The sequence below is a fragment of the Euprymna scolopes genome, chromosome 10 (assembly GCF_053919585.1).
Source record: "Euprymna scolopes isolate OS-2025 chromosome 10, ASM5391958v1, whole genome shotgun sequence".
Taxonomy (NCBI): domain Eukaryota; kingdom Metazoa; phylum Mollusca; class Cephalopoda; order Sepiida; family Sepiolidae; genus Euprymna; species Euprymna scolopes.
This window is the reverse complement of record NC_136491.1, coordinates 76,593,436-76,617,826: the sequence shown is the minus strand read 5'-3', so window position 1 is coordinate 76,617,826 and position 24,391 is coordinate 76,593,436. Positions and strand designations below refer to the sequence as shown.

At 34.0% G+C, this 24,391-nt stretch overlaps 1 protein-coding gene across 1 annotated transcript; it reads right to left on the bottom strand.

Moving 5' to 3' along the window:
• Window positions 1-8,203: 8,203 nt before the first annotated feature.
• On the bottom strand, window positions 8,204-21,548 carry LOC145286114 (uncharacterized). Its single transcript, XM_080134802.1, has 2 exons — window positions 20,885-21,548; window positions 8,204-9,808 (listed from the first exon to the last, which is right to left on the bottom strand). Exon 2 carries the CDS (start codon window positions 9,210-9,212, stop codon window positions 8,406-8,408), a length of 807 nt encoding a protein of 268 aa, XP_079990928.1. The 5' UTR covers window positions 9,213-9,808; window positions 20,885-21,548; the 3' UTR covers window positions 8,204-8,405.
• Between the last annotated feature and the right edge of the window lie 2,843 nt (window positions 21,549-24,391).

The following is a 24,391-nucleotide window of genomic DNA, read 5'->3' as shown; positions in this document are numbered from 1 at the left end:
GATTTGTGTTCGTGCTTGACAATCATAAATAGCGAATAATTCACTTGTTCAATGTTGGGCATGGACGTTGAGTTAATCTTCTTTCCCGGGTAATGCTGGAACACAGGCCAGCTACTTTCAAAATAAAGATTGCAATATAAACGGTAATACGATTACAAATTTAGGAGGCACTGGTTTCGGCCAGCATTTTAATACCAGCCAAAGATATATCCATGGAAACCATTCGGATAACCTAGCGACTTAAAAACAGCAATGTAATTATTTTTGTCGATGTTCGTTTTGATTCGGCTCGCTCACAAACACTTATCTTCCCAGATATCACACCGTTGTTTTTTTATAGAGGATTTATTACCGATCGCACGTGGGTTTTCTGCCATCAGCTATCTTTTTATCAGTAAGAAGCTGTTCGGGATTACTGGCTACTCCATTTAGCGACCCTTCATGATATCTTGCTGCAGCAGAAAAAGCAAATAAATGCAGGCAGAGCTTCTTAAAAGAATGTTTGTCGCAGATTAAATGTAGCAAGCTTCAATTCAATTTGCGCGTTTTCAAGCTTAAGTGTGGTAGAAGAATTGACAAATCGACAGACAGCGCTTTCTATAGTCATGCATTGTCGCATCTAAAAACTGCTGACGTTATCCTCATCATCCAGATGTCCTGTTGTATTTGTACCAACTTTTATGTTCACCATATAATGTTGAACGTTTGCATCAACACCTGTTCAACGACGCGTGGGTTTATGGCTTGGTTTTATGTGTTTCACACCTGAGTTATAATATGTTTGGGTTCTTTCGGGCAGACCTGAAAGCCATAAGTATACTTTTGAATCAACAAAAGCGATTGGGGCATAAGTACATATTTACTCAGCAAGAAACGCGAGAAGATTTTTTTATCTAACAGGGGATTAGTTTTCGAATATGGAAAAATATCTCATTAAATAAATTAGCAATAGCATCGGGAAATTGAAGAATAAAATGGCTGAATTCGGAGACAAATGTGAAAGTATAAAATCACAATGAAGTTATACGGGCGTATTCGATTAAGTATTTTCAAGAACTTGGTCCATGTATGTTGCATATTAGGTTATAATGTAGGTAAGTGTGTTTATGTAAAACTCTTATTGGGATACTTTACATAAATATTGTATATAGAACAGTCTTTATTCACATCCTAGGGAAGTACGTGTAAGAAAAAATTCAATAACTCACGTCTAATGTGTATGGAGATAAAGCAAACGGAAATAAGAAACAGGTGATTCGCGTGATGCCATCGACGAAGTTAAAGTTAGTTCCTGAGTTTTTGGAACGACTACCCAGAATTTAGTATTTTTTTTACCTCTTGCAGCAAAATGTGACAAATTCTCCGAAAGGTCATTCGTGCTTATGCCAAAATAACCTTAAACTGACCCGTCAGGATTTAACACTAGGTGAGGAATCTGAAATCAGACAAATTGGTAATGAAAACCAAAAAGATAATGAAACAAGCAGTTAACGGGCTTTTGAGTTATATTCTATGGCTGTTGCAATATTTTTGAACTGTAGTGGTGTATGATTCCGCACAGTCGGGAGATTCTATTTATAAACGATGCTGCTAGGAACTGACGAATCAAATTAATTCATGTTCTGCTACCAACCAATCAGAGACCAGAATTGATCCATAAAAATTAGATCTTTTCTGTAGCAACTTCGCATATGTTTTCTTCGTGTTAACACGGGAAGAACTTTTGTTATGTGGCTTAAAACTAAAGAACTGTCTACTGAGAACTAGCCACATCCAGGATTTGTGTAGAACAACTAACCAGTGTAAACTGTTCTGAAACTAAACATAGCGTACAACTCTAGAATGGCGTTTAGACTACTCGCTTATTTTATTACGTGTTGATTTGATGTCGAAATGATGCGTTTCTTCAGAAACACAACAGTGGCAAAAGGTGAATATCAATTTTCTATTCTACGAGGTGAATGTCACTTTGCGAATAAAAAGCACGTGCAGTCTGCGAAAAGGGCAAGAATAAATATATACTTTTGAAAGTAGAAGTTTAAACTCTTGTATCTTCTTAAAAATATTCTAACCGCAGGTTTGGTTTTATTATTCATGACAGAACAGTTGGCTTCGTAAAAATATCAGAACAGAAAAATTATTTCTATCGGATTTTAATTATTTTGAAATGTATTCTCAAGCGATACAGAAATCGTGATGATCTTTATTACAAATCTCCGTTATTTCTACTTTGGATAAGTTTTATATTTTCTGTAATGCTTAATTTGCAAATGAAAACTTCAAATAAGCATAATTTAGATAACACCTTTTAAAAGCTTCCACAACTATCCTCTACCAGTGACGTCAATATATTTGGGTGCACTGGTTGGAAATCATTAGCTTCTTGCATGGAGCATTAACATTAGAAAGAAAACCAAAGTGAAAAAAAAACAATAACAAAATAAACGAATGAAATCTTTGGAAGAAATTGGAAAATTTTGGTATGAATTATATTAAAGCAAGAATAACAAGATAATTTAATTTATTCTTATAATATAAAATTGGGTCTTAGATTATCGTAAACATCCGGAAAATTATCGTTTAGACAGATTTAAAATGGTATATTTGACTAACAGAGTAATATATGTTCGATAATCTGAAGGTGAATTAAGATAAATTTAAAAATAATCAAAAGCAAATGAATTCAAAATATTTTTTTTTACATGGGGGTCACCACTTATCAAGTCCCGAAGGCCACTCAGGGATAAGGGTTATTGCGTGTACAGTAATCAATGAGATAGTATTGTAGTAATCATTAGTATTGGGGGTTTTGATAGAGTGTCTTACTTAAGGGGGCGGTTTGTCAGGAGTTTGTTTATGTTGGACTTGAAGACGTCCAAGTTGTAGTCAGGTGGGAAACAGGCAAGCGGCAGAGAGTTCCACTGGCGTGCAGTTCTAAGAAAGAAGCTTTGCTCATGGAATATACGTTTGGATTTAGGCACAGATAAAGAGTGGAGAAAATTATTGGCAGTAGTTTCAGCCAGACGGGTGTTTCTCGTGAAAGATTGGCGAGGGGGGCGAGGGATTGGAGCTCAGACAAGCACCTGCCATGGAAATAGCGATAAAACAAAGACAGGCTTGCAACGTTTCTTCTGTGGGAGAGAGGTTGCAGGGAAGAGAAAAGGGGATCCCCCACTAAATCAAGAAGTCTATTTTGTACTCTTGGGAAACTATTAGATGAAATAACAATCAGAATTTCCTCTTTACATAAGCATGACATTGTAAATGTGTTATGCAATATTTTTGTTTGCTTTAAGGGTTTAATTGAGGAAATTGATTTAAATGAAGATTCTAATGGAGCCTAAAGCAAAAATCAAAATATATTTATAATAGAGATTTGGTATCTATCTGACTGAAATCGAAAAACTCTTTATAAACTATTATATGTAATGTGGGAAATGTATCTATATGTGTACTGTATGTGTGTAAACGGTCACATACACACATCCACAACGAACAATATACACACTAGACGATCACGCGTATTGACACGTATTGACATGTACATACACCCAACACACTAGAGACTATCACAGGTGTCTCCCGTGAACGGCTGTTACAGCCTTTCACAGGAGAAAGTTTCTTGGGTCGGCTTTTATAAGGCAGATCGACTAGGCCAGGAGGTCGCCAAACTACAACCTGCGTGGCTGAATCCGGCCCGCGACGTCAGTTCATTCGGTCCGCCGACGGTACTTGAATTTGCTTGCTAAAACGTATAGAACATCATTTTGTGATAACATTTCGATTTGAATATTATGTTCAGAATACTAGATTTTCATGCTTGCGGAGACCTCCTGATTGCTTTGTTCTTTAAATTTGACATGTCTTTTAAATGTTGTCCATTTTCATTTTCACATATTTGTGCTCTTTCCAAAATATTATTCCTGGCAGATTACAGAATTTCTGGATTGCGATTTTACTCCCTTGTTTTGTTCCGCGAGGTGGCAGATCTTGAAACGTCCAACCCATTGGAAAAATTGAAGGAAAACATCAGGAATAAAATAAGGGAATTAAACCGCAATCCAGAGATTCTGTAATCTGTCATAAATAATGTTTTGGAAAGAGCATAAATATGCGAAGTTGAAAATGGACAATATTTAAAATATATTATTTTTTTATAAATAAAGATTGTTTGAATTTTGAGTTTTGTTTTTTTAATTTTCCAATCCCTTAGTCAGATTTTTGGTAAGATTACAGAAATATATCTCGAAAAATAAAGAGTCTGTTTGAGTCCAAAACCTTTCAGTAACTTTTTGGACACCCTATTCTATCCTCCCCGGCATTACTCCCTAACGTTATTTTCATACAATCTTGTCACAGACACGTGTTGATATCTCGTTTTGCACAAGCTTACATGTGAACATGGGTCCTGGATATGACCTTAAACTATATCCAGTAGTGAGGTCCCAGCTTGTGGGCTTTGGGGAGTGTGGAGCCACCCTTTAATTACCATTGCTCCCAGGTCCACTCTGACCCGGAGTGGTAGTACCTGTTAGGGTCCCAACTATGGGTTGAATAGAAACCGACGTGAAAACAAAAAATATATTCTATTAAAAACATTTTTTCTTCAAAATCTTTGGATTCGGCATTAAATAACCCGAAAAGGGTTGATATGCCGTAAAACAAAAACAACCAACCAACATGTGAACATGATCACACACACACACACACACACACACACACACACACACACATGTTAATGTTCCAAGAGATCTGTCCAAAGTGCAAACGTTGCTCCATCTAACTACAGCCTTTTTTTTCTGATCAATGCAGCACGTTATGAGTGATGATCTTTCTTTGCCATTCTATGCAGTTGGAAAACACGTAAAAGACTTTTTTCGATTCATGGTGGAAGTATTACTATTTTAAGCAAATCCTAAAGTTGTGAACAATGATTAGTTTTATTTTGAAGAATAATTTTGCTTTCAATAAAAAAAAAATACAACTTTTACTCAACCTAACATAAATACATCTCTCTCCCTATATACAGGCTGCGTCACGGGAAACGGATGTTTTTAAGGAAAACATAATTCTGTGAATATTTCAACAAAAATTTTATAATGTAGATAAAAACATTTACTACCTATGGAATATTTACTATGGAATATTTAGAAGCGAAAAATTATGTCTGATAAATAATGGCCATTTTCACGAGCACAAATTTGAAGCCGCTTTCTAAAATTAGCCTCCACTTTCACTAAAGTTTCTTCGCTTAATTTTTTTTTATATATATATATTTTCACGTATTGCGGTCTTCAGTTCTCCAAGTGTGCGAGTTTTGCAACATAGACGCGTTATTTAAAAAAATCCGCACAGATAAAAATAGCGCATGGGAAGATCGGGTGAGCACGGAGGCCACGGGAGACCTCCAAAGCGTAAAATGATATGATTAGGGAATGCAGTTCGAACAGCAATCATGGACGCTCTTGCTCTATGAGCAGTAGCCCCATTTTGTTGAAACCATATTAATGTCCCATTGATTCCTCGTCTGCAAAGCTCAGGAAGGAAACTATTTTCAAACATTTGAATATACACCCGTTTCCCGTGACTCACCCTGTATATGCGTATATATATACTAGCATTTCAGCCCGACGTTGCCCGGGTGTTTGAAGGTGTGTGTTGAGCAAAAAAAAAACAAGTGGTTGTAGGAAGGCAGGCTCGAACCCGTACTGCGAAGGAGGAAGAGAACGTGAAAAAAACGTGACGTCTTTGCTGTTACGACCACTGCCAAACCGGAAGTGATGTATGTTTAAATTAAGGTTAGACAATCGAAAAGAGGGCATGACTTTCGAAAATATCGGCGGAAAAAGCAACCCTTCCCTGTAGAAAAGTTCCCAGTTGAGGGTGAAGAAATTAATGCTTTTAGCCAATTTTTCGGTATTTGTCGTCTGAAGAGTGGAGCTTCAAAACGATACTAATCTTGTGAAAATCCATCGCCTCTGTCTAAAGTTTTAGGCAGACATGCAAACATACGTACATACATACATTTATATATTAGTAGCTCAAATTTTCGACCCAAATCGATTAAAACGCTTGCCCTATCTCTGAATACGCTTTATGTAAAATTCCAAATGTTTAGACAAGAAAGTGCCTGAGTAATTTGGTAAAGACCGCAGAGGTAATTTTTTTAACTTAGACCCCTATTATGACCCCTTAACATTTATTGTTTTGGGCTCAAATCAAGTTATTATTTCTAAGGAACATATATCTAAAATTTCAAGTGTTTAAACAAAAAATTGGCGGAGGAGCTTGGTAGAGTTCATAAAGGTCAAATCGTTGAACTTTGACCCCTTAACAGCAAAATTTCTGGCCGAAAACGGATTACAAAGATTTTCCCAAATCTCAATACCCTGTATATCAAATTTCGGGACTGTAGACTGATAATATACAGAGTTATTGCATAAGGAAATGTACAGAGACAGACAGACATACAGACACACAGACACTTTCACTCTTAATTATATATATATATATATATATATATATATATATATATATATATATATATATATATATATATATAATGCTTTTATATGTCAATATATATGTATGCGATTTTCAAGTCAAACAAAATATTTTTGAGCCCTTCCTTGAATAAAATTCTGCCCATTCATAACTATTGTTACCAATTCTTAAGGTGTTCTCACAGTTCACATACAACTTATTAACCTTTATCGTTCAGCGGCATTGGACATTTATAAGCTGTAACTTGTTAGTGCAACTACAATATAACTGTGTATATATCTGTATATGTCTATAGATACGCGTGTGTATGGATAGCGTATCTATGCCAGTAGAATACATAAATCAAACTGTTTGGTTGTAAATAAAATAAGCAAAAGAAGAATGTTAATTTTTATTTAAATGTTCCAGTGGATAGTTCTACTTGTACAGTGAAATAATTTATCTTCCTCCCACAGCGGGATGATGTGACACAAGGGACTGTAAGTGGGATTTTAAAAGACAGCTCCTCAGACGAAGAGCATTCTAGCCTTTTAAAAGCCTGGGTAGCCCAGAGAGCATTTCGTGATATGGGCGCCTCGATCGATTAGCAAAATCTAACCCCTTTCTAAAGGAAGAAGGCAGAGCCTGGGAAGGTGGATCTTCTAGAACAATACAGGACCTATCAAAGGAAACATGAAATAAGGATCTCGACAATAAGCTAGACAGTTGGGGTTTTTCTACCGAAAGAAAATAACCCGACTCATCGCTATGGGAAACTGACGAACATCTAGCTATTTTGTTACCTGGGATTTATATATAATTAAACACCGTGAAAACTGGGTACCGGAAATTGATACTTAAGTGTATAGTATTTAAATGCAAGTGTATATATATATTTATTTTTGCACCAACCAAATATATATATATATATATATATATATATATATATATATATATATATTATACAGGGTGCCCCAATAAAATGTATACACTCTTTAAATTACCATAAAACCAACATTTATTATAAGAAAGAAAAGTTTCATACTCCAAAATACTGTGAACAAATATACAAACCAACTAATTATCGAAAGTGTTCAAATTGTTGGCCATTGTGGTCCATGAATAGCTAACAATGTTCACTGATTGAATCGAAAACGTTCCTAATCAGTCGAATTGGTATGTTGACACATCTTCTTTCAATGATTGCTTTCAACTCATTCATTTTAGCTCATTTTTTGGTGTTAACCCTGTGTTTAACAATTCCTAAACATCTGTTGGGAACGTGGTATAGCGCATTCATGTAGTAAGTCGAGATAATTTAAAGAGTGTATACATTTTATTGAGACACCCTATATATTAACCTAATATATTAAACGTTACTTGTATGTTGTTGTTTTTTTAAATCAGTCAAGAGACTGCAATCATAATCTTTAACTTCAATAAACAGATAAATGTTTCAATCGTTGTTATTTGTTGTATTATCAAGATATATAGTCTTAACTCTGATGTAAGGTTCAAACAAATAAGGCTATTTCGTCTTTGTTCTCTTTTCTTTCTCTGTCTCTCTCTTCCTCTCTCTCTCTCTCTCTCTCTTTCTCTCTCTCTCTCTCTCTCTCGCTCTGCCTTTCTGCCTCTCTTTGTCTTGCATTCTTTGGATACTTTACAGACACATGCAACAAAAATACTCCTGTTAAAAGATTGTACCAACACCAAAACATAATAAATAAAATATATGAGAACATTTATTTTCTTGTTTTAATTCATCAGTATTATAATTTTGAAACATTTTGGAACATTGAGCACGTTTTAATACGCGTTTTACATGTATATCAGGGTCACGTTACATGATACTTGTCCAACCCTGATTGTACTCATGCATGTGTATGTATCCGTATGTATGTACTTGCGTGTATATGTATACCTCAGTTTCTCCATGTCTCACCTTCTGAATCAAGTAATCCTAATTCATCCGAGCAAGAATCCGACACAATTATGTCGCCATCGTCTCCACTAAATGTCGGCGAAATGTTCCCAAGTATTGAGCATGCCGATGACATATCTGGGTATTCGCCTCCGTCACTCGCTCCGCCGCCACTGTCTGGCGTACCTTCCCCGCTATTTCTCAAGAGTTCCCGGAGGGCAGAAATATAATCCATTGCCTGTCGAAGAGTCATGATCTTTGTTTTCCTGCTTGAGGATGAAGTATCCTCCGAGGAAGATTGTCTCTGCGAAATAGATTCGTTAATCGTGGAAACCGTGTCCGACTCTGGGATCAGGCTGCGAAGGTTCTCAAAGGCCTCGTTTATTTCTTGCATCCGACTTCTTTCCCTGGCGTTTGCTGCTCGTCGACGGTACTTACTTAATGGTGGCGGTTTTGATTTAGGTTTTGGTTGTCTCGGAGCTTTCCGGCTGAGTTCCGATTTTATCCGATTCACAACTGAACTCTGGCGAAGGTTATACTCTGCTGTAATTCCAAAAAAGTTTGTTCTGTTTCTGATTTTGCGACCACGAGATGAGACCTTTGTGGAGGAGGCCTCCATTGGTAGATTGCCTAAACAACTTGTAATATTATCATTTGATTGACGCTTTTTAACTTGAGTATCCGTCATGCTATCAAAGCCGACGTTTAGATCAATATTGCCGACTTTCTTTCGATCTTCACATGAATTTATCTCATTGATTAAACTGCTTACAAGTTCGCAGTCGATATAGCCTTCACAACTCATCATTAAATAAATACCTGATGTACCTCAACAGTCTTCCTTATATGTGGCGTAATTTTTAACTCATATATTCACATAGTTCGTTTGAAAAGGGTTTGTAAGATCTAAGCTATTTAGCATATGTTCAAATCATATCCAATTAATTTACTGAGTTGGTTGTGTCATTAATTCTAATCAAATACTAAATAAATTGTTATTAGATCTATTTAAAAAGAACTTATTATTTTAAAACTAAAATTCAAATAAATACATTACTTAATTTTCTCAGATTTCTATTGACAATTATGTATTTATTTGCTAAAAATAAAGATATTCTACATTATTTTAAGTTTAAACGCCTAAAATAACGAGTCCTAAATATGCGTCTATTTTCACCGCTGGTAATGACAATAACTTCAAACTCAAAATAAAATGCTAACTATTCGTGGCGAGCAATATCATTAAACCAATTATAATTCAGTTAAAGATTAACATTTAAATACTGAATAAGCAACAATTGAAGGCCACTTTTCTTTCGCTGTTGTCAACATTTTTTTGCAAACTGATTCCATGGTGCTTGGTTTTTCCTCACTTTCGGTAACGTAGGTAAATTCCAGTTTCACCTGAAATATAATAATTAATAATTTAATGCATGAATTACTTAGATAATATATATATGTCTATCCATATAGCTATAAAAGTGAACGTGTCTGTGTGTCTGTGTATGTCTGTGTGTCTGTCTGTCTGTGTGTCTGTCTGTGTACATTTCCCAACGCAATAACTCTGTCAATTTTTAGTCTACAAACTCGAAATTTGATATACATGGTACTGAGATTTGGGAAAATCTTTGTGATCGGTTTTCGACCAGAAATTTGTCTGCTAAGGGGTCAAAATTAAACGATTTGATCTTTGAGAACTCTACCAAACTCCTCCGACAATTTTGGGTATAAACATTTGAAATTTTAGATATAGGTTCCTTGGACATGGATCTAACTTAATAACTTGATTTGAGCCCAAAACAATAAATGTTCAGGGGTAAAAAATGGGGTCAAAATTTAAAAAAATTTACCTCTGCGGTCTCTTCCAAATTAGACAATTTCTGGTCTAAATATTTGAAATTTTACATAAAGGTGATTCAGAGATAGGGCAAGCGTTTTCGTTGGTTTAGGTCGAAAACTTTTAGTTACCAATATATAAATGTATGTATGTATGTATGTTTGCATGTCTACCTAAAACTTTCGACAGAGGCGACGGACTTTACAAAGATCAGTATCGTTTAAAAGTTCGACCTTTCATACGACAAATATCGAAAAATTGGCTAAAAACATCTTCACCTTCAACTGGGCACTTTTCTAAAGGGGGCGGTCACTTTTTTTCGCCGATATTTTCTTAAGTTATCCTCTCCTTTAGATTGTCTAGCTTTAATTTTAAAAAATGTCGCTTCCGGTTTGGCGGTGGTCGTAACAGCATAGACGTCAGGTTTTTACCACGTTCTTTTCCTCCTTCGCGGTACGGGTTCGAGCCTGCCTTCCTACTACCACTTTTTTGTTGTTGTTGTTCAACAGACACAGCCAAACACCCGGGCAACGCCGAACTGAAATGCTAGTATATATATATATATATATATATATATATATATATAGAGAGAGAGAGAGAGAGAGACAGACAGACAGACAGACAGACAGACAGACAGACAGAGCGTATTTATAGAATACATATGAATACATAATAAATTAGATCTTATGAACCTACCATTATTTAAATACTGCAAGAACAAGCTCAAAGTTAAACCGAATATATTAAACAGTTTCATATAAAAAGTTGGTAGATCATTAATTGTATGAGATAATTCATTACATAATATAATACTTAATTTATCATGCTACACAGAGAGAACTATTTCACTTATGTTTCTAGGAAAATTCTACGTGGGATAAACCTAAATATTTATAGGTGCGCTATTTAGTCTGTCTTATTATATGCGAACGATTACTCACACACGCGCTCTTTTTTTATATCGAAGATATAGAATATATACGTATATCATGATGTAGAGATAATTATAAAAAAGATGTAGACGAAGGAAGGGCGGACCATTGGAAGGAGAGGTGTTGCATACTAATTATGTAAACATTGTTTGATTAAATGTTATATCTTTAAAAAAAGAAAAGACGATCTTTTTATTGCATACAATTTACAATATATTTCGGCGTGTAAGACAATTTTGGATTACTTAGGGGGACGGTTTATCAAGAATTTGTTTACGTTGGACTTGAAGACAATCAAATTGCAGTCAGCTTGGAAGCAGTAAAATGGAAGAGAGTTCCACAGGCGATTTGGGAAAATTTTTTAAATCGGTTTTCGGCCAGAAATTTGGCGGGCAATAAGTCAAAGTTCAACGATTTGACCTCTACTAAACTCCTCCGCCAATTTTTTGTCTAAACACTTGAAATTTTAGATTTGGGTTACTTGGACATGGATCAAACTTTTTAATTTGATTAGAGTCCAAAACAAAAAATGTTAAGGGGTCAAAATTAAGGTCAAAGTTTAACTAAAAAATTACTGAGTCAGTTTTTGGTCTAAACATTTGAAAGTTTACCTAAAGTGTAGTCAGACATAGGGCAAGCTTTTTAATCAGTTTTTGGCCGAAAATTTTGCTGCCAAAGAGTCAAAGTTCCAAAGATTTGACCTTTGCGGTCTCTAGCAAACAATTTAGCAAATTTGGGGTCTAAACATTTGAAATTTTACATAAAGGATGTTCAGAAATGCAGCAATCTTTCAAATTAGTTTCTGAGTGAATATTTGGCTGCCAAGAGGTCAAAGTTGAAAGACTTGACCTTTGCTGCCTCTGACAAACTCCTCGGCCAATTTTGCGTCTACATACTTGACATTTTAGATATAGGTTACCTGGACATGAGTCAAATTTCTAATATGTATATACATATGCACATAAAGTTATTAATAGTACATAGGGCCTGAGCAAAGCCGGACTGAACTGCTAGTAAATTAGAAAACTACGCTAAAAAGAAATCGGATTACTCTTTCTCTAAATGTTCACTAATACATTAGAACGATGAGTGGAATTAATATAGAAAGAGAGGATTGATTGCAATACATATATAGTTAAAAGACAGATTGAGGACATATTTAATTATAAATTACGACTGATTAAAACAATAAAACATATTCTTTCAAACATTACTTAATCCCAGAACTAAAATATATTCCTCTTGAATGTGGTGTTATAAAAAGATAAAGGAATGAATAATTTTAAGAGTTAGCGTTACCCAACTTACATTTAGTATGATAAAACTGGGCAACATTATTGTTTTACTTTTTGAAAGTTGTCTTGATTTCTACAACTCATTAAGTGTATTAGTTTTTGTATTATTTGGACTATTTTTCTCGTCTTGGTTTTTTTTTTTTGTTGTTGTTGTTGCTTTTTTTTTTTTTTTTTTTGTATTTTTTGTTTTTTGTTTTGTTTGCTTTCCCAACGAAGATAGCCGTTAGAAATTACAAAATGCAAATAGCGTCAAGTCTTTTTCTTTTTTTATATTATATTAATAACTCCAAGTTCATTCCGTTTTGTTGATCTGATCAATGTATATTTTTGAGATGAGGATTGATAATTATGTTTTATTATTATTTAGACTATTATTCTCATATTGGTTGGTTTTTCACAATGTTTCGGCCGATATAACCTCCAACCATCTTCAGGTGTATTCACACTGAATGTTATTGGTCAATAGTGATTTTTTTTCTTTGCTTTCCCAACGAACATAGCCGTTAGAAATTCAAAACGCTATGATTAAAATCAGGAAATGGCATCACTTTCTCTTTAGCAGGTCAGTTTTTGTGCTCCATTGATTTGTAAAAATCAGACCTTATGACAAAATCGATTATATTTTTGTGGTATTACCGGCTGATTTTTTGTCAACACATATCATCCTAAATATGTTTTTATGAGAAAAAAGTTTTGCTAACAACATATATTGATTACCAGTTAGAAACATCGATCACTGTAAAATGGGCATTGATAAAAATAAGTACACGTAAATTGCACGTTGTTTCACTATTATCCAAACTTCAAGGCTTGAAATTCCATTTCTTCGAACACCTGAAATGCTCAGCAGTAGGGGGGGGTCCTCTTTAGATTCTAACAGTAGTCAGCCACTATGACTGCATCTCAGCGACCCTAATACCTAGTCTCCATCACTTTCAGATCCTAGTGGAATCTTTCCCCTCCCCTGCTCGTCACTCATTGAAAGCAGGTTCTCAGGAAACCGGTCCATATGTGAAAATAGGTAGTACATCTTGAGGCTAATATTCCAGCCCAGGTTTTTGAAAGCAGTCAGGATGTTTTTGACAAGTTATACGTAGTTTCTAGCCGTATTGTTGCAAAGAAAGTTATTCACTACAAGAACAAATGCCTTCCACGCTTCCAGTTCTAGTTCGTTCATTGAGGTTTCGAACTCTGGATCTCTGATGAGCTGCCGGATCTAAGGACCGTCAAAGATGCCGGCTTTCAAATTCTTCATGGTCAGTCCTGAAAAAAACTGGCGCAAGTAAGTGAAGCAGTCACCATCCTTGTCCAGAGCCTTTGTGAACTGCTTGATTAAGCCGAGCTTGATGTTTAGCTGTAAGAATAGTATTCTGCCACTGTCAACTTGAGGGTCGTTAATGACGTTCCATTCTTTGCAAGGCACCGGGCCAGTCATTTTCAGTGCATACTGAGTATCAATTTTCGGAAGATTTCGAGGCTTTATGACTTCAAACTGATCTCTTTTTGAAATAATCACTCAAACTATCGGACCTGAATACTTCTCGTCATTAAAATAATAATTTCCAATCAAAGCATGGCATTTTAACCCCACTAACTTCTTCTAATATGGTCCACACATGCGTACATATGAGCAAAAAATATAAAAAAAACGATGTGTAGCTATAGCTCAAAAGCTTGATTTGATTGAGCAAAACAATGTGGGTTTTTTTTTAGTCAACGCATCAGGTTCGTCTTGAAATAGCTGAAAAACGCAAACAATAAATTTGATGTTGACCAGTGTAATATATTAGACTGAAAGAAGTTGAACACTTCGTGTTAATATTATGCGCGTTTAATAGCTCCAAAATGCCTGCTCCATTCGAAGCAAGTCTAATTAAGAAGTGGACACAATCGACTTTCAAAATAACTACTTTATTGAAATTTTAGATTGTCGTTTTCACTTATAAAACTGAATACCGGTGAAAGATGAAAATGTTCAGATGATGTAGATATAATTCTGATTGTAATTATGATAGTAGGTTTCATTTGGACGGGTGTTTCCTCGAAGAGAATAACTTATTCATTGTGTAGAAAATTGATAAGATCAGATTGAGCAAATATACATCCGGCAAATAGAAGCCCTCGGCGAAAAACAATATGTTTACTGGCGTATACAAAACACGAAAGTTTACCTATGCATGCATATATATATATATATATATATATATATATATATATATATATATATATATATATATATATATATATATATATATATATATATATATGCTCAGATTTTTGGGTAGAGCTCTCGTAAGCAAATCGCAACTTCCGCTAGATTTTAAAGCATTATACAGTAGGTAAAATAAATCCAGCTTTTCGGTAACTGACATTGTTTACATTGAGGTTTCGTTTCACCAGGTGTCGGATTTAAAGAGCCGACAGTCAGCTCAACAATTTAGTTCCATTTTCTTTTGAGGCATTTGCTTTTGTACTGGCACTTAAAAGACGTAACACTATAAAATTATCTGTACGTGCATATATATATATATATATATATATATATATATATATATATATATATATATATATATGTTACAATAGATAAATGCTAGCAATATAATAAATTTATAACTTAAAATATTGCAGCATTAAGAATTGATTATATAATGTTAAATTGAACTTTTTTTTCAATTCTTAATGCTGCAATATTTTAATTATAAATTTATTATATTTTTTACTAGAATATCTTGTCCTTTTCTGTTTCTTTGTTTAATTTCAGGCTTTATTTTTACTCGCATAAACATAATATACGCACATATATATATATATATATATATATATATATATATATATATATATATATGTACGGCACTCGTCTGCTTTCATTCTCTCTGTTTCACTTGTTACTTCTCTTTTTGCGAGAGCGGTGAATTAGTAGCAACACTAGTCGCTAAAGCGACCTGGTTGCTATGGAAACCAGTCATAAAAGCGTCACTCCCCTCCTTACGTTTTATATATGATTTTGAACACCAGAAAATTCATTATAACTTCTGTTTTACTGAACGAAAACTAAAATTCTTTCCACAATATAGCTGAGAAAATGATTATAAACTGTAATAATTGTTTGAAATTTGGTCGACAAATGAGTAAGCGGTGAAGCTTTAAAGCAGTCCTAAATGACTAAAACTGCCACTTAACCATATATTCGAACACTACTGTGCTAAAATTATATATATATATATATATATATATATATATATATATATATATATATATATATATATATATATATAAACTTATGAAGGAGAGTCTAATTCATACCTAGCTTTCTTTGATGTATTGGTAACGAAAACATCATCAAGTTACCTTACATCAATATACCGTAAACCCACGTCGATGAGACTGTATAGACGTTGAGATTCATTTTGCCCCCGAAAACGTAAGATAAATTTAATTTGGACCCTAACAGATCGCGCCCTTATGATCTGCTCCAAATCAAAATTGGATGAGCAATTAAAAATAATTACTGACATCCTCTCAAAAAATGGGTACCAGTTGGATGTGATTAGATCAGTTATACAGAGGAAAGTAGCACAGTCCTCTGTAACTAAAATTCAAACGGTCAATAAATACCCAGTATATCTGCGTTTACCTTGGTTGGGGGCAGTAAGTGAGAAATTTGCAAAGCAAATCAGTTCAACAGCGCAAAATTGTTATTTTGCTGCAAATGTACGTGTTGTGTTCTCTACGAGAACGTTAATACCATCCTCTCGAAAAGCTGTTCTACCCCCCCCCCATCATAATAATAATGTAATTTATAATTTTGAATGTAGTTGCAGTGCCTACTATGTGGGTCGAACAGCATTAAGATTGGATGGAAGAGTCCAACAACACGTACCTACCAAAATCAGAAATGGGACATATCAAACAACAGGCGTAATTGCCAATACATACGGGTCTTCAATTACTGACCATCTTATAAATACCCCGTTTTGTGCAGCGAACTTTAGCACGAATTCTTGTCCAATCTTGAGTCGTGCTCACTCATTTCAGTTAAAGATCTTGGAGACTGGTCCCGTTCAGTTGAGAAGGCCTTTCCTCTGCAAGCAGAAGGAATGCCTCTTAGGTTTGAGCGTGATTAGTCCCTAGAATTTTCGAGTAATATAACGTTATTGCGTTTTTTTGTTTGTTTTCCCCCATACATAACGCAACGTTATCTGTACATAATCTCAATTCCCATTCGTGTCTTTCCTCCTTTTTTTTCACTCAAATCCCTCGAGACAGCTTTGATAAAGTGAAGGTGAAATCCCCTATTTTCTTTTTCCCTTTTTTATTCTCTTCAACCGTTAATTTTATTTTAAACGTGGATTTTATTTTAACACTTTAATCATGAATTTTCGTCTTCTCTTCATGATTGCATTATATATATATATATATATATATATATATATATATATATAGAGAGAGAGAGAGAGAGAGAGAGAGAGGGTGAAAATAGAGAGAGAGAAGATAGAAAGAGAGAACGATGGAAAGAAAGAGAAGAAAGAGATTTTATTAATTGGATTATTCGGACTACTGTTCTCATCTTAAGCGTAACAGCGTTTCGGACGATGCTTCTTGGGAAACTTTTTGTTGAACTCGGAAATCTTCAGGGAATCTCGAACAAAATCCGTTATTTAATTTACGAGGGTAGCATGTCTTCGTTCCGTCAGCCATGATCGAGTAGAAACCTTAAGTAATTCTTAAAATCACTAGCACTAAGGATTGAACCTTCAGTGTCCAGAATAGTGCTACATAAAACTGAAACCTAATACGTTATCCCTTACGGAATTAATTAAGATGCGGCGTGAATAGTAAATCAAAAACTTAATATAAAAAAACGTTAAATAACAATCATTGAAATGAACAAATGTTCACCAAAAGAGATTGAAATCGATACGAAATTGCACTAGAAACCACAAATGGTCAAACCAAGTAGAACTAACCGCAAAACACCAAAATAACTAAAAAGGAAATAAACAAAATATATAGTTTGACAGAACATAAAACAAAGCATAGCATTATTATTTATATATGTACAACTTGCAGGTGGTGTAATTGATATCTGTCTGTACCGTGGGTTGACATATCATGTTTAACTCTCCTATGAAACATAGTAAGGCAACTACAATAAGAGAATGAAAATTCTGAATATATTTTCCAAACACACACACACACAAACACATCCACACACACATCCACACACAAACACACACACACACACACACACACACACACACATATATATATATATATATATATATATATATATATATATATATATATATATATATATATATATATACTAGCAGTTCTGCCCGGCTTTGCTCGGACCCTATGTACTGTTCATCATAACGTTACGTGCATATGTATATATTAAAAGGTATAAATATGTACGGTAATGCCTTTCTGTATAGTAGGCTTTTTTAATTGCAATAGAGAAGAGTTGGTAGAGACCGCAGAGGTCAATTTTTTTTAATTTGACCCCAATTTTTACTCCTTTACATTTATTGTTTTGGGCTCAAATTGAATTTAAATGTTTGACCCATGTCCAAGTAACCTACATCTAAAATTTCAAGTGTTTAAACCCAAAATTAGCGGAGGAGTTTTGTAGAATCTGCAAAGGTCAATTTTGTAAACTTTGACCTCTTAGAAGCCAAATTTTAGCCAAAAAACTGATTCAAAAGCTTGCTGGATGTCTGAATACCCTTTATGTAAAATTTCAAATGTTTAGACACAAAATTGGCTTTATAGTTTGCTAGAGACCGCAACGGTAAAATCTTTTGAATTTGACTCCTTGGAAGCTAAATTTTCAGCAAAAAAAAACGATTAAAAAGCCTGCCCTATGTCTGAATAGCCTTTATGTAAAATTTCAAATGTTTTGACCAAAAATTGGCTGAGTAATTTTGTAGAGACCGCACATGTTAATTTTTTAACTTTGCCCCCAATTTTTACCCCGTAACATTTATTGTTTTGGACTCAAATCAAATTATTAAGTTTGACCCATGTCCAAAGAACCTATACCTAAAATTTCAAGATTTTAGACCCACAATTGTCGGGTGTGTTTGGTAGAGTTCTTAAAGGTCAAAGCGTTGAACTTTGACCCCTTAACAGCCAAATTTCTGGCCGAAAACCAATCAAAAAGATTTTCTCAAATCTCAATACCCCTTATGTCAAATCTCGAGTCTTTCAAAGTGGTGGGTTGTACAGCAAGATATTTTTCCACATTAAATTGAAATTTCTGCATTTTCTTAGAGTCGGGGGATACTGATCAGGGCGGGAATTCCAGCGGCAATCAATCCAAGGAAAGAATAGAAGTTTTTCGGCAATAGGGAACTACAGTTGATGGAAGAGGGTGTTGCTGCTAGTCGGTTTGTTGGGGAGTAATTGCGGTTAGGAAAGGGGAGATATAAGTATGGTATTTTCGTCGAAAAACACCGTGAAGTAAATAAAGGATTCTGTTGGGAATCTCGTTTAAATTCCCGAGTTCGACAAGATACATCGACTAAAACGTTATAAAAATTACACTCAAGGTGAGAACCGTAGTCCGAAAAATACTAATAATACAAATAACCAATCCTCATCTAAAAAAATTTCATAAACGTACTGACAGTCTTGACAACATTATTGAAGAAACGGTAAAGCATCAACTTTTTTTTCTCGGTTTCAGTATTTTTAATTTTATTCGTTAACTATTTCCTGTGTCTTCTTATTTAAAATTGCTTTACGTCATACAATATAATGTACTATTACAATACTCATCTCAAAATGGGCATAACAATAAATATTTAAAGTTTAATTTTTTTTTTTTTTTCGAGAATAATGCTAGAGTTTAGTTGGTTACCTCAAAATTGTATAATTTTACAAATAAAATATCCCTACGTTACTCACCTTACGGTCTACAATATATATTTCCTGAATCATAATGATAATTGTAATGGTTTTAGATTTTACCAAATGTATACTTATTATCCACGCTCATACGCACATAAAAATGTTTTTTTTTTCAAAATGTGAAATTTAATTTAACTGAAAATTATATGACGAGTAATTCTTTTCTTTTTTTAATTTTTTGGTTTTTACCTTATATTAGGAGTTTTTAGGGGAAAAGACCTAGTGTAAGTGGGCACAGGCGCTAAATATAAAAAATAAAGCTTAAAAATAATGTGCCCGAGTTACTTGACGTGTTTCTGGACGGATATATTCTAAAATTCATAATGATTGATACCATTATTTTAGAAGTTATTGAGCACAGCAACATGTATATATATTGATATATACACGCACACACACACACATACACGCATATATATATGTATGTATATATATAAATATATATATATGGATGTATATATATATAAATATATATATAAATATATATTTAGTATATTTAGGTAGCATATTCTCCTTTAAGCATATATTGTTAAACAACACAGCATTTTCTTGTTTGACAATTTTCCGTTTTATTTTTTCCAGTTTTCTTCTTGTGTTATATGTAAAATGGTGTAAAAGTGTTCCGTAGTCTGCGAGCGCTTTTGGCGTTTCCGCCATCTTCAGGCTGGTTACCTTATCATTCGACGTGACCTTATCATTCGACGTAATTTTAAAACGACTTTTTATATAACCAGCCTGAAGATGGCGGAAACGCCGAAAGCGCTCGCAGACTACGGAACACTTTTACACCATTTTACATATAACACAAGAAGGATTATTCGAAAACTGGAAAAAATAAAACGGAAAATTGTCAAACAAGAAAATGCTGTGCTGTTTAACAATATATATATATATATATATATATATATATATATATATATATATATATATATATATATATATATATATATATGATGATGAATGGCACTTCTTGACACAAGCTTGCCATTTATTCTGGTTGATGTCGGACGGCCATGTGGATGCAGATAACTCTTTAGCCCAGCTTCGCTCTTGCATAATCGTTCACAGGTGTGACAAGGGAGCACGCCAGTATATGATGGTGCTTGTATAGGAACTATATTATGCATCGTTGAGTGTCTTGTCGTACCGCCTCACATATTGTTTAGAATAAATATTCTAAAATTCAAAATGATCAGTTAATTAGGTTCGAAGATTATCCTGTATATATATATGTATATATATGTGTGTGTGTATATATATATATATATATATATATATATATATATATATATATATATATATATATATATATATATATATATATATATACCGAGAGAGAATGGGAAAGCGATTAATATAATGTAAACATTTTGTTTTAGTTAAGGTTTTATTATTCCCTTTAAACCGAACCTAATCAGCAGGAAAGGTTGAAAGTACCAACTGTTTCTGATCAGAAAACATAATAATCCTTTGATGGAAATATTTAGTTTGGTAAACTTACCATTAATTTATGCATATCTGTAGTTTCATCCAGCAAAATAAGGAAATGATTCACAAGAAATCCCGCATTTCATCGTTTACAATGACTCATTCTTTTTTTTTATAATGATTTTTTTCTTTTTCTTTGTTTTTTAGTTTGTACGTTGAGAATCATTCATCTATTCTGACAGATTTGTTGCGTCTTTTATTATGCGAAGTAAAGTAACGGACAACTTCATTCAGTTTTTTTTTTTCGGTTTGTCGTTGTTGTTTTTACTTTAAATGTTTTGTTTCTTTTCAGTTTCTTCTTCGTCTAAGTCCGTTTTTTTTCCTTTTGAAATATGTAAATTTCGCTTCGTTTTTTATCTTACACTGAAGAATCGGTGTTTATTGTAGCATTCACATGTGTATATATACATATATGCAAACTTTGTAGTGTTGTTGTTGTTGTTGTTGTTGTTGTTGTTGTTGTTGTTGTTTTTCGTTTCATTTTCTTTTCTTTCTTCCAACTTTGTTTTCTACCTCTCGTTACTCGCGCCGTTACTTATGCCAACTGTGGCCGGTGTTTGTCCAACTTGTATGAAAGACAAATTGGGAGATAGTACAGAGATAAATAGAAAAATACGTATTCATGGTCGGCATAAGCTGACAAGAGATAACGACAACTAAGAGAACGAAGAAAAAACGTATTCAAGAAAAATTAGATACAGCAGTCATCTCGCCAGGTAGATAGGTAGGTAAGTAGGTGAACTGGTAGGGAATGGGAGAGGTGGTCACGGCGAGACATGGCTTACGTTTCTCATAATATATGAATGGACCCATTTTCGTAGCATTGCCGCTTTAATAAAGCACATGGCCGGGTTCGTAAAGTTATAAAATATACGCTGGAAAAGAAAGACGCACATAATATTATCCAGATAAAATTATGCACATAAAATTATATCATAATGGCATAGAGGTGCTTTTCAAGCATTATTAATAAAACTTTGTACGCCTGTGTTTATAAATGAAGAGTTTGATGCAGAACGCAATAAACGCAATTTTTACATTTGTTTAATCAACACTAGTGTTGCTAACATATCAACACTACCATACGTCAGATTTTTATAGATTTTGATAATTTTCAACATTTATTTAGCTTGCGAGTATCGGTTGCATTGAAAAAGGCAATAAGCGCCATACTATTTTTTGGGGCAGTACCCGATAAATCTATGAAGTTGTAACGTAATCATAATAACAGGTTTCAAGCTTCTTTATTATATAAAAAAAATAAACCTTTAAAACTTTTCAATAAGCGACCATTTTTTTTTTTTTACAATAAAACATATAAAATTCTCGGTGAAATACGAATTTTATTGATTAAATTCGATTAAAGAAGAATTAGTTGAAGTTGATTTATAATATTGTATTGGAATTTTGAAAAAAATATATGCGATAAATAAATAAATAGTGATGATGATGATGATGATGATGATGATGATGATGATGATGACGACGATGATGACAAGTACTGCACGTATGTTTAGAAATAATTACACGTTTGCTAAGAAAAATTCAAACATGCACTAATTTTAGCAGTTGAAAATCGATTTGCTAATTGAAATATTTTTACTTACTTCTTTTCATTTGTGAATCAAAAGTTGAATTTTTATTGAACAAGAATATGAAAATATTGAAATGTACATTTAAATATTGTGTTAGTGTTAGCTGTTTAAAAATGATCGCTAATGTTAAAATAATAACGGTACAAAATTGTCAGTTATCATAACTGGCACTATATTTTAAAATGCAAAATTTACATTGTGCTTACAATTTATGTTTACAAAAAGAACATCTTAACTGTAACTTGTTAGGTTAAAAAGAATTCATATAAGAAAGAAAGATATTATCAAAGTAAAATGCAGTCTTACTTTTTTACTGCTGAATTCAGTGTAAACACACTTATGATTAAAATTATTTACTCACAAGCCATCATCAACGATTTCTCTTTGAGACCAATTTGTGGTGTTATCTGGAGTCTCTTCAGATTTCCAGTGCTCTCCACCACTTTCGATAACCTTTGAAGATGAATTTGCGTTATCGTAACATTCTCTTACCATTGATTTCTCGTTGGCAACGACCATTGGTCCTCACTGGAATTTGGATGGCAATATTCCTCCCCAAGGTTCCAGTGCTCTTTGCACTCATCCAGCGATAGTCTGGCTAGTGCTTTCTCTCTGTTCGGTCTCTCCATCCTCTTTGATCCTCCTCGCATATTTTGTGTGGTGCCAATTTATAGTTACATACACACACAAACATACACAAACACACACAAAAAGGGGGCGGAAGGCAGGGCATAAAGAGGGGGGAGTAACTTGCAATTATACTGTTTCCTTGTGATGTTCCTTTGTGTTTACATCTGTAGCAGTTTCTGTATATCCAGTTTGTGTCTGTAGCTCATGTGTTAGTCACCGCATTCAAGAGTTTTCCTTGATATTTCTGCAGTTTTCCTTATTGTTATGCGTTGTATCTTTTGAGCCATCTCTCTGATTACCAGGGTGGATTTATCCGTTTGTATATTCATGTTCCATAGGATCTTGTCACTTTCATTTTCAAGTCTTGTTGCTGGTTTGTGCTTGTGCCATTTGTCTTGGTGTTCACGATGCAGTTGTCTGCATAATAACCAGTGTACTACCTTCTCCACTTGATCGTGTCTATTTTTATATTCTTTTTGGGCTAGTTTGCTGCATTCACAATATGTGGTTTATTGCTTCGTCTCTTTGTCCATGGAGTCTGCATTTGTTGTTTTCTCATATCTTGTCGATCCTTGTTTTGACGTGGTTGGTTCTAATCGCGTTATCTTGTAGCCGTTTTCAGATGTTTTTGTTAGTTGCGGCTTTTGTAATCCTCATGAATCGTTTCTCTACCCATTTTTCTTTCCTCGTCTCATTCCACGTCTTTTTTTATCTGTTTTTTTTTTCAGTGTCTCTTTCTGTGGTGATTATTATTTCGATATTCTGCATTATGTATTTTTCTCATTCTTTTTTGTGTTATTTATACAGTCTTCTATACAAACCAGCCCTCTTTCTCCGTTTTTCCTTTTCACATACAATTAGTCACTATCATCCTTTAAGTGTAGAGCATCATCCATTGTAATGTTTTTACTGTGTTTTTTTTGGGGGGGGGTCGAGATGTCTCAGTTCTTCTTTGGTTCAACCTATAAACGGTCCAGAGTACTTACTAGTGACACTACCCATGTGTTTATACCTTGAATTAATTTTCTACTACATAGTTTTGTTTATAGGAGTTTTCTTGTTCTTCTGAGATATTATTTTCCAATTTGTTGTTTCATTTCTGTTGCTTCGATGGTGTCCGATTTCAGAACTCCTAAGTATTTGTAGCTATCATGTTCCCCTAGTGCCTTCATCTCATTTGGATTGGGTAGTATCACACGTTCTGTTTCTCCTAGTTTTCCCTTTCTCGTGATCAGCAGTTCACACTTTTCCATACAAGATTAAATTAGGATATCCTGGCTTAATATGCTGGTTGT

Coding starts and splice junctions, on each gene's coding strand:
- LOC145286114 (XM_080134802.1), bottom strand. CDS start 9,212: ATGATGAGTTGTGAAGGCTATATCGACTGCGAACTTGTAAGCAGTTTA.